Here is a 12,090-nt window from a genome sequence, read left to right as displayed (position 1 = left end):
GCAGAAAAACATAAAGAATTTCTGGAACCAATCAGAATTCAGAATTACGCCGACTGTTTGGAACTGGTCTGGTAAGAACATGTCCCCAGGGCTCTTCTCGCCCTTCTATGCTTTTCTTCGTCGCCATTTTCTTTCGCCCGTTTAGACTTCTCCTTGCCTCCGCGATCTGCCCCTGGGTCTCCGAGGATGTGTCCTTCGCTCTTTTTGTTTGGCGCCGCTAAAAGGGAGAAATACTGGGAACCAGGAAACGAGTGCGTATTCTGCGTATCCACGTACCCGCGTATCCACTGAGCTCGATGTTTCCACTGCGTATCCGCGTATCCACACCAAAATTAATTAAGGGTAGAATATTCTGCAGTTAAGCCGATTCTAGCGCAAAAGAGAGACTGCTCGCAGTAGAAGTGGAAGAAGAACATTCGGCCTCCCTGTTTGAACGACAATGGCAAACAGAAGGAGTGGGAGCTCTTGGTCACTGTTTGGTGAAGGTGAAGTGTATAGCGAAGACGTTGATCCGTTTAAGGCTATATATGACGTGAGGAAGCAGGAGATTCAAGGTATTTACGAAACTAAAGGAATGGCCTGTTCTGTCTACGTCAAAAAAGATGAGAAGCAAGTGGCGCATTTTGTGACTTGGTCTGGTGTAACCAAAGACTTGTTAAACAAACCAGCTCAAGTGAATCGCTTTTCAAGTAAACACTTGGGAAAATACTCGGCTCCAGTCGATTCGAATTCAACCGTTGAGACGTTTGGTCATTTCTCGTTTCTTCCAGCGGGTTCTATTTTTGCCTCACTTTCGTCGAAGAAGTTCATTATTGCTTTTAAACCTTTCGAACAAGAAGAAGACTTGGAGGCTTATTACTTTGTTGGGTCTGAGAAACGTACACTGAAATTAGACACTAACACGCATAAACTAGTGACAAGTGAAAAGGACAAGCAGAAGCTGGGGCTCTCATTGTCTTCTGTGCTTGGAGCTCCAATTATTGTCAGAAAGAAAAAGATCTCGCCCCGCAACAGTGGCCGATGGTGTGTTGTAGGAGTAGTGGGACTCAGTAGGGAAGGAGAACTTTGTCCGCATTTTGTCACAAGTGAAATATTTGGTGAGTTTAGCTGGGCTTTATTTTTTGGCGGGTCCTATTAAAACACAGGTCACAGGTCAGTGTGCATGTCATGGTGCTACAGATTAATAAACAAGACTAATAGTAGATCACCTAGCCCTGGTCACTTTACAAATGCGTTGTTTCAGGTTTGGCTTAGTTGTTCATCAATGGAGCACGCACATCTAGTCTTGACCTGTGGAATATTGTGTCCTGTGTCTTAGACCCACCTTTCATTTTTGGAACCCTATTCATTATTTTGCAATCGGCAAAGAGTATGAGGGGTGACAACTCTTACATTAAATGCTGTTTTGAGAGAAGACCACATTTATCTAAGAATCTGAGGTTTTCATGGGCATAGAAGATTCAGAAAAGTTTTGTGAAAAATGCAGAAATGTTGGACAAATAAGGAAATCCAGAGTAATGATTCTTTCATGACATAGGTGCATGATAACTATGTGAATTGAAAACTTTGAATTGAATCCAACTGTATGCAAATGTATGACCAATACTTTGCAAACCAGCCAGAAATGACGACAAGGCCAATGTCACAGTGATTTGAGAGGCCTTATTAATTTAACCCCTTAACTCCCAATGGCCACTTGCTGATTTTACTCTGTCTAACACCAGTTGATTTTACGCTGTCAAATGCCAGACAATTTTCCTCGTCAATGGTCGCTTCAATGGGCTTCAATGGGCCTTAAGGGGTTAACGTGTTCCCCGACACATACAGTAATATATCATTAGTGATTTGTCTGAGCTCCTAAAAATGGCTGCCACATGGTTATATTTGTTTCCCCACCAACCTACCTGCAATAATTTTGTAATTAATTCTTCATAATAAACAAAAGAACATGCAGACAGAGCACATTCGGAAACGAATACTGTGACAATATCTGAGGAAATAAATATACCATTATAGAGAATGCGAATTAAATTGTAAAATTATTTCCAGCTACATGTACTTTTGGCGATATTTTGTTAAAGGTTGATTTTCAGTCTGCCTTCTACACAATCCGTGTAGATCTCATTCATGTCATTTGCCTTCTTCAACTATTTATGGCTTGTCTGAGTCTGATCTTCTCACATATAAGATGTGTTAAATGTCTCTTTTATTGTTATCCTGTTTTCATTAAGGACCTTTAAATAAGCAAGACTCTAAATTATTTGCCAATATTCACCTGCTTCATTTCATAAATCCTTTCAAAACAGAACTGTTCATAAAATCTCTGCAAAAAATGTGCTTGATTCTGTAACTGAATATGTAGCATTTCAAATAAAGTCTGCCTTTGTAAATAGATTAGTTTATCTTAACAAAAATAAAAAAGACCCTTCTTCTTCTTCTTCTTCTTCTTCTTCTTCTTCTTCTTCTTCGTATTATTATTATTATTATTATTCACATAACAGTACCAAATAGGTTAGAGTTATGAGCCCCTCAATCATTAAGAGCAGAGCAGTGTAAGTCTAATTATTATTAATATAGTGAACACGTAAGCCCACGACTTCTTTACAACACTTATTGAGAGGAAATTCTAGCATTCCTAAACAACTTTTTCAAAACCACAAAATTGCACTCACTCAGTACTGGCTTAACCCACTGTCCTCTGAGGCACCCTAGGATGCCACAAGTTGACAAGTAAAATAGTGTGTCATTAGACAGAGTAAAATCTGTTAAGTCTCACTCCAGAAGTCACTGAGTTAAGCTTTTTTTTTTAACCATTTGAGAAATCTTTCTACTTCGTGAGAAATCTTGGCTTTTCCTGTGCTAGCAACACTTTGTGTTAGTAGGGTAATTTAAGGCATCCATCCAAGTACTGAACATGGCAGGGTGGGCTTTGGTAGTTAACTACAATTTTGTGGGGTGGAAAAAAAGGTCTTTCGCATCAAGACTTATTAAGATATTTCTTTTACTGTTTACAAAAGTATCACAAGCCACCTTGTTAAAATGAATTGCTACATGTATATTTGAATTATGTTTCCTTTTGTTACAAACTGTATGTTAATTTTAAGGAGAACAAGAGGCAAGTGTTTATCCCTTTTGTGAAGCAAGAATAAATGCTGATGGTAGAGGTAAGGCTAACAAAAAGTGGTTTTTGAAAGTATGGTCAAGAAGTGATAAAGTTTAATAATAATAATAATAATAATAATAATAATAATAATAATAATAATAATAATAATAATTTTAATACGTAACTTCTATTTACTGTATACTAAATAAGAATTCCAAAAACAAAAAAAGAAAAAAAAAAAGAGTTCCAGGTCTTTGATTTATGTTTTATTTCAAGTCATTTTGTTGTCAAGTCAGAGGACGTGACAATCCAAGAGCGAAAGAATAGTTTTGGATTAGTGTGATTGTTGGACTTGTAGCACAATAAGTCTTAAAGACATGCATATCTGTTAGCAGCAAAATAAATTGTGGGGATTAAGTGCACTTTAATGGCCTAGCTGCCACAAGTCTTCAGTCTTATGATAGAGGAGTGTGTGATCAAGTTATTACTGAAGGAGCTCTTGTTAGGCCTGAGTATTGATCTAAAAGATAGGCACGCAGTGCGTACGTGTGGTAGTGCAGTAACACGGTGCTTTATAATTTTCAACTGATCGTGCTCAGCTGCGTTTTGTCTTTCAGGAGATTCAAGTTATCTTTGCGTAATATGTAGCTCTAATAGTACACGATATTGTTTTGCTACTGAATGCCATTATAGTGCTGTGGTAGACACTTATTCAAACCTGGACATATGTCGTGGTAGATGTCATATTTAAATAGCCCCCTGAGAAGAAATGTGGTTTCTAGTAGAGTACTAAATCCAGGTCAATTTTTGTATTGTACTTTTGGCTGCACAAGTATATCGCAATTCGGAAGTGACATTGAATTCAGCGGGCACCATGATCAAGTTGCCTCGCATGGTTACTCGAAACAAAGGATACATCCATGTCAAAATGATGGCTAGACACTGGGTTTTTGTTTTTGTTAGTTTGGTTTTTTTTTCTTTCAAGTGTTTTAAAGATTGACAAGAAAAGTGCAAATTCAACACAAAGATCACAATAGTCCAACTCTTGAGTCTGCAAAGTCAAAAATTCACTCTCCTAGATGAGCTTGTTTATCACCAGGTAATTCCATCGTTTTGGAAATAGCAGCTGCCTTATTATTCATCGGCATCACAAATTCATGCCGATTTTGGAGGTCATTTTGTTGAAACTCAAGCTTGCTTCCAGTAGACCTGTTTATGTTTGTGAGTTATGCACGCGCTACAGGCCTATTTGCCACCATGGACTTACAATCACTCACTCAATCACTCACACTTACAAACCTGGTGACATAGTGTGTAGTGAATGCACTACAACAAAAATTAGATCATTTATCGGGTTTGATTTTTACAGTCGCCTTTACTACAGTATTTCAGTGGTCATAAAACTTTCTGGGAGAGGAAAGAGCCGACACACTTTCTGTGAAGAGTAGGAGGGACAGTTTGTGGTGTTTGTGGCCTGAACAGGGACACATACTTCTTTCAGTGTAAAAGGCATGTTCACTTGCTGCAATAATTGCAGTTTGGCAAATAATGAAGTGTTGTTCATCTCCATTTTTCTACAACTTACAGTCACATTTTTTAGATTGATTTGCTTGGCATGTGTGATTGTGATTTTGTCCCATCAAGTTTAACAGGAATGTGAAAATGATTATAAGGTGCCTATTTTTGAAACAGGCTTTTGAATCTGATTAATTGCTCATTTCTCAACAGGGCAGCCTGGGCCTAGTGATGCAGTACAACCTCCCATCAGTCAAACCCCTGAAAATTCAACTAATCCACCTGGTGGAGAAGCAGTTGAGGCTTCAGGTAAATCCATTTAATGCTATCCCATTATCTGTTAACCAGAGTGAGAATTAATGTGAAATACCTGTTGTGGGAAACCTTATTCTACACTGATCAATGACAATCTCTTTTAGACTCAAGAGTGAATTTTAAGTTTAACCCATTGACTCCTGAGCTGCCCCCCCACTGAGGAGTAAATTTGTATGGAATTAGACAGAGTATAATCTAGTAAGTCTCACCCCCAAGGATCAATGGGTTAAGGGCCCACTGACCTGTTTTTTGGGGTGCATTGCTAAGGATGTAATGGTTTTAAAAGTAATTTGAGAGAATTTGGCATTACTTTGGTCAGTTTCCAACTTTTGCAAACCAATGACCCTAAATATGATGCCGTCATGCCACGCCCGTGATCACGTGACCAATAAAAGAAAACTCTAAATTTGTCTACCTGCTACACAATTTGGGTATTTAATCAGTGGTTTGATAATTTGTATTTGTTTTTGCATCCAGCCAAGCATGGCTTTCTTTTTATTTTGAAAAATGTTGTTTTAAAGAGATAAACAATACTGAAATACCCATAACATTTTCAAAAAATATGATTTGAAAAAATCAATGCTTAGCTATATTCTGTATAATTTTGGGGGTGAAGCGTGCCATATGAAAAAAAAAATTCAATTTAAAAACCGCTGGAAATTTAGCCTTTTCTCAAACTGGAAGTCTGTTCGTATACGCATGCGCAGTTGATCTGAGAATGAGCGCGAGAGAGGGTGAGGAAAAACCTTGGATACAAACGACAGTTCGTGCCCTGATTTTTGGTTGTGAGTGGGTTTTCCGGTCAGCTCACGATGTGATGGCGGCAGTCTCCGGAAGTAACATTTCAATTCCTTGGCAACGTGCGAAAAATCCGTCCGGAGATCCTTAAGGTTTGCACCAAAAAGTAACGTATAAGCCGGGAGTTAACGTTAATGGCAAAGTAAAAGATACCTTGGGTGACAGAGGAATGTTTTTTTCAAGGTTGGAGAGAACGCTCTGGCCAACGGACCACCATTGATTTGGAGTTGAGGAGTATTCTCGCCCCCCTTGAAAAAAATTCCTCTGGCAGCCAGGGTAACCAAAAGACAGATCAAGAAAAAAATAACATACTTTGTGTATAAAACTCTGAATTTCCAGTTCTCAGGGAAAGATTAATGGCAATAGATTGTAAAAACACTAAAATTTCAGCATTCCCTGACTTCCTTGAATCAAGAGGAATTAAAGGTCAATGTTCTGTCAAAAAGAAGAAATTGATCACGTGCTAGGCAACCACAAAGGTGCATGTGATCACCTTCTGTCTATGTTCTTGTTTACAATGAACTACAGAGAGGAATGTTAATCGTTCAACGTTTTCAGAGTAAAACAACACACTTTTTAGCCAAGGAACTTCCATCAGTCAGGTCAGGAAACCTGAACATCTATGAGATGCAAAAACATACTTGCAAACTATCACAAATCATAATGCTGACAAACACGAAAGGGAAGGAAAAGGTTAATAAAGATACTATATCTGAATGTTTTTGGGTTAGACTAAAGCGATATAATAATATTGTTGAAAAATCGTAGAAGTCGTAGCATATATTGTTGAAAAATCTTAGAAGTGGTAGCAATAAACTGGATTAACCAGGAACTTGTCTTCATAAAAAAAAAACTTCGTTTTACGCCATAGTGACAAAACAGACCTTTTTCTGACATTAAAAACTATAGCTACCTAAAATCGTTTGCCAGAAAGAACAGGACTTCCTGTCATCTTTATGAAAACTTCTCACGGGGTGTCAATTTCAACCCACGTATGCAAATTTGTTGATCTGAACAATGCACAATGCGATGAATCAACAAAGGTTATGTACCCAACTAACCCTAACCACTTCATACATCATTTCATCGTTAAAGGCCGAAAATGTCACAGAAAGCTTTTCCAGCGAAAGATTTGATTGAAACAAACTGCATATTTGCTATTAGAGGCAAAAAATCCTTCCTATTTCACTGTGTGCGTGAAAACAGAAAAACCTAATTAGCATCATATCAACTATACGCAACAAAATAAATTCAGGATCAAATCCTTTTCTGAAGAATCTTTTCCTTAAATAATGAAGCAAAAAATGGACTACAAGCTTTCTTTCTTTCTTTCTTGACTAACGAGAACAAGCTTTCTTTCAAATAAATCTTCACTGTCACACTTCCAATTATGTTTTACCTGAAGACTCTGCAGAGTTGAGTACAAAATAAATGTAAATAGCCAGACAACTGACGACAATGCGACTTCAGTAAACACGTACAGATGCATTCAAGGCGTTTGATTCCCTCAATGTTTTTTAAGCTCATACAGAATTTGCCATTTGGTGTCAGTTTTGTACATAACCTCACAATTAATAAAATATCAATTTAGAAACAAAGCGCACTCAGTCGATACGGAGATCAAATTGTTGTCGAAGTCCATTACTCGTCGCTTTTAAGCTTCCAGATATTTATCTTTCACCGCCTGTCTTGTTTATACAATTGACTTTCCATTCTTTAGCTCCATAAGGGTATATTCTGTTTAAAGATCCACTAAAACGCCATTCGCGTTACAATGATTTTCGACGCCATTGCAGGTTAATTAAATATTCTACTGTATCTACCGGATAAAAGCTACCCATTTCTACTACCCCCTGAAACCGAGCAAACATACGCCCAGAAGACTCTATGCATAAAGACAATACTTAGCAGGGGAGTGACAGGAAAGACCTATTGCACAACTTTCCATTTTCTCAACACGGAAAAAAAGAAGAAAAATAAAACGGCGAAATTCAACACACATTATGACTGGTTGCCTATGGCAACCCAGTAATAAATCCGGCACGCTGCAAGCAAAAGAAATCCCCACACTGCAAACAAAATGTCATTGTACACACCAAAAAAGAAAATGCTTGCCCACTGCAAACAAAAAAACTGCACACCGCCAGGGTTTGAGCTAGGATTTGATCACTGGGGGACAGTTTGTCCCCTTGGTTAAAATTGTGGGGGACGTTTTCATTTTTAGGGGGACAGTCAATTTTTTTCTGTTTTCTTACGTTCAAACAAGGAAACAGGCATGACAACAACAACATATTTTATCACCTGTTACTTGTTATTAAAAAATTAATAGAAACAAGAAAGTTAAGAAAATGGTGTCAATGGCTTGCGATTGACCATTGTTCTCTAAAAACATGACGCTGTGATGGTGTTGCTGAGTGTATCCCCCATAGTTTCCTAATTAACAGCATCCATGTGTTCTTTACAGTCATTGTGTCTTAGGAGAGTTGAGGTTCTAAAATTTGTACACCCTTTTTCCGATTCCAAGGGGTTTGTTTTCTTAGATTTCCGACAAAAATAGCAGAACATCGCCTCCTTTTCATAGCCCAGCAACGTGTGATCTCACAACCAAGTTTTCTGGAAAGATGATGGTTTGGTTTGAGTCCCATCTGTTTTTTCCTCATTAATACACTTTTCTTCTTCTGTATGTTTTTTCTGATCAATCTGACTTTGATTTGAGGCAAAAAAGCTAGCTATTGTAGGAATTAATACATTTTCGCTGTGACATTTTAATTCCCAGACATCAGTAGAGTGACTGAAAAGTGACTTTAAAATGAACTTAAAACGCACAATAAAATTCCTTCCACGATCCGTGTTTCAGCTTGTAATTTTTGTACTAAACTGTATCTCTTCTTGTGTGCTTCCTTCTGAGTTTTCCCCCAGATTTTGAAGGGGGAAAAAAGTGCCCCCTTGGCGGTTTCTTTAAGAGACAATTTCAATATCAGTGCGGGATTGGCACAACACATCTTGGGATTTCAAACACATCTTGAGATTTCGGGACGCCTTGTTCAGGAAGACTTTTGATAGATAACGTTTTTCATTCTGAGCAATTACTAGCTGGCATTCTATTTCCTCTTCGAACATACAATGGTGTAGACTATTTCGGATCTAACGCAATCAAACAGAGACACATACATCTTTAAGTGTAAAAGGCATGTGCACTTGTTGCAATAATTGCAGTTTGGCAAATAATGAAGTGTTGTAAGTTTTGTTGTTGTTCTTCTCCTTTTTTCTACAACTTATAGTCACATTTTTTAGATTGATTTGCTTGGCATGTGTGATTGCGATTTTGTCACATCAAGGTTAACGGGAAATTTATGTGAAAATGATTATAAGGTGCCTATTTTTGAGACAGGCTTTTGAATTTCTCATTTCTCAATAGGGCAGCATGGGCCTAGTGATGCAGTACAACCTCCTATCAGTCAAACTCCTGAAAATTCAACTAAACCACCTGGTGGAGAAGCAGTTGGTGCTTCAGGTAAATCCATTTAATGCTATCCCATTATCTGTTAACCAGAGTGAGAATTAATGTGAAATGTACCTGTGGTGGGAAGTCTTATTCTACACTGATCAATGACAATCTCTTTTAGACTCCAGAGTGAATTTTAAGTTTAACCCATTGACTCCTGAGCTGCCCCCTCACTACATGTAGGTAGTAAAATCGTCTGGCATTAGACAGAGTATAATCTAGCAAGTCTCTCCCCCCCCCCCCCCCAAGGGTCAATGGGTTAATGGCTAGGAAAAGCCAGGCTTTACCTTCCAAAGAAAGTAGGAGTCTTGAATTGACATTAATTTTTCATTTGTTGCTATATCTTTCGGTGATCTGAGTGATAGCGTCACCTTGTTAATAGAAGTTCACATTGCATGTAATCTTTTATTAACTTTTCCTGTTTTTTCACTATGTTTTAGTGATCCAAAATCTCCAGTTCAAAATACCACCACCACCTTTGTTTTAAAAAACCCTATTCATCATTTTACAATCGGCCAAGAGCATGAGCGGTGACAACTCTTACAAATGCTGTTTTGAGAGAAGACCAAATTTATCTAAGAATCTGAGGCTTTTATGGGCATAGAAGATTCAGAAGAATTTTGTGAAAAATGCAGTAATGTTGGACAAATAAGCGTGTTCAATTGTCAATTTCGAACCAGCGTGTTCGCTTGTCAATTTTAAACCAGTGCTTTCTTTCGTCGATTGACACGTTTTTAAAGACTTCAGATCAAAGAATTGAACAAATTACTATAACACATCTTCTTATAGCACAAAAAATTGTCCTTGAACTCCAGCGTTGCGTAATTAAAACCACTCACAACTTGGACAAAGCGGGGGTTCAATACAACAAGTTGTTCAATACATTTATTATCTGGTTAATCGCCGTTACAAGCCGACAACTAAATGTTGGGTTCTTTAGCTTAGCAGACATTGCTTTTCAGGGTTCATTCAATGTGAAATACAGTGCTGTTATTATTATTGTTATTATAATTTTCCTTCATCACCACGTGCGTGAAAGTTCGAGTTGCGCCGATGAAACACATTCCCTACACGGGACTGCCGAAAGTTTTGAAGCCATTGTAATAGTTGAGCTTGTGTTATACTGATAGTTAACTTTCAGCATACCATTTTGTCATGATTTATGTTCACTGCAGCGTGCTTTTTTTGTCACTTATTCTTTATGGCAGCAGTGCAAAAGCAATCCACCGTTCTCTGGACAAAGAGTATAATGTTTTTACGTTAATATTTGGACACAGACAGAACACTCTCAAAGTGTGTAAATAAAGTGTAGTCGATGTAATATCCAAGGGTTCAGTCAAAAACCTTCATACGTTTGTTGTATTTATCTTTTTTTGATTGAAACAAAAAATTAAACGAAAATTCATGTGCACATTTATTCAAACAATACTCAAACAACAAGTAATCATAATGTAACACTTCAACATCACAAGATACTGCTTTTTAAGTAATACTCCCTCAACATTCCACATTTCAAAAACGTGATGAAAATTATACCTTCAAGACCAAGACTCTTATCAGAGTTACTTCACACTCTTCCTTTCCTACTTTCATTTATATTAAAATAATTTCACCTCTGTGTCAAACTTTCACACATTCCAGCGACATAAAACAATTTTGCCTCGTTGCCACTTGCCGCAAGGCACAACTAGTAGAACTAATAATTAGGCCCGTCCAATGTATTTACATGCTTATGGTAAATCAGGACTTGAAATTGAGACCAATACAATTGCATTTATGACTGAATTTTTCCCTTTGCAATTAAGATATCTGGACGAGTCGCCAATTTGCGGCCAGCTTTCACCGTTGAAATAAAAGGGTTAGCAATCGGCATTGCTAAAATAAATAAAGCGATTTTTTAAAAAAATTGTTTCTCGTCATGAATTGTGTTTCAATTTGGAGATATGGAGCAAAATTGTGATGTGGTTGAACCACGATCAATTCCATCGATCTTTCAACATTTTCAGCGGTTTTTTACACATACCTATTGTGGGCTCCTCTTTTGTTTTGTTAAATTTCATCGCAATGATTCTCCCTACTTTTACAAACGATCAATTTAATTTTGCTATTATAACTTGGCGGCTAAATTTTCATACCTTGTTGCATGTTTTTTAAAAATTTACAGGCGAGGGTTTGTTATGAAAACGTTTTAACTAGAGTCTAGGCCCATTGCCGAAAAATGCGTAGAAACTGCTTACAAACTTTCATCTTGCAAATGAAATGGCGTGTTTTCTTCAATGTTTAGGAAAATAAGCGTTTCAAAGTAGTCAATCTCTTTGTCTTTTGTGTTTGTGAGGATGATAAGAAGCTGCTTTATCACTAATATCAGGCATTTCTTCAGTTTTATGCGGAAAATATAGTAATTATGCGGAGGATGGGGATTTTAGGGAATTATGCGGATCCGCATCGCCGCATCCTGTCAGATGCCATGTTATAATTATTATTATTATTATTATTATTATTATTATTATAATTCACATAACAGTACTCAAATAGGTTAGAGTTATGAGCCCCTCATTAAGAGCAGAGCAGTGTAAATGTAATATGAGTCTAATTATTATCCATGCTGTGAACACGTAATCCCACAACTTCTTTACAACACTTATTGAGAGCAAATTCTAGCATTCCTAAACAACTTTTTCAAAACCACAAATTGCACTCACTTAGTACTGGCTTAACCCACCGTCCCCTGAGGCACCCTAGCAGGGTGAGACGAAAATGAAAAGATGAGGTTGCCCTTCGGGCAAGCTGTTACTTGAGGTTACTAGCCCGAAGGTCTCAGGAGCTAGCCCGAAATTAAATTGTTTATAAAATA

General features: G+C 37.5%; 1 protein-coding gene across 1 annotated transcript in view; it reads left to right on the top strand.

Annotated features, from left to right (window-relative positions):
* Nucleotides 1-439: 439 nt before the first annotated feature.
* Nucleotides 440-12,090, top strand: part of LOC138013732 (uncharacterized) — a 30,202-nt gene continuing 18,551 nt past the window's right edge. Inside the window, exons 1-3 of the mRNA XM_068860812.1 lie at nucleotides 440-1,097; nucleotides 3,105-3,164; nucleotides 4,832-4,927. Of these exons, the coding sequence (XP_068716913.1) occupies nucleotides 440-1,097; nucleotides 3,105-3,164; nucleotides 4,832-4,927 (814 nt within the window). The remainder of the gene's footprint in view (nucleotides 1,098-3,104; nucleotides 3,165-4,831; nucleotides 4,928-12,090) is intronic.

This window comes from Montipora capricornis, chromosome 1, assembly GCF_036669925.1.
Source record: "Montipora capricornis isolate CH-2021 chromosome 1, ASM3666992v2, whole genome shotgun sequence".
Lineage (NCBI taxonomy): Eukaryota > Metazoa > Cnidaria > Anthozoa > Scleractinia > Acroporidae > Montipora > Montipora capricornis.
This window is presented reverse-complemented; position numbering and strand designations above follow the sequence as displayed.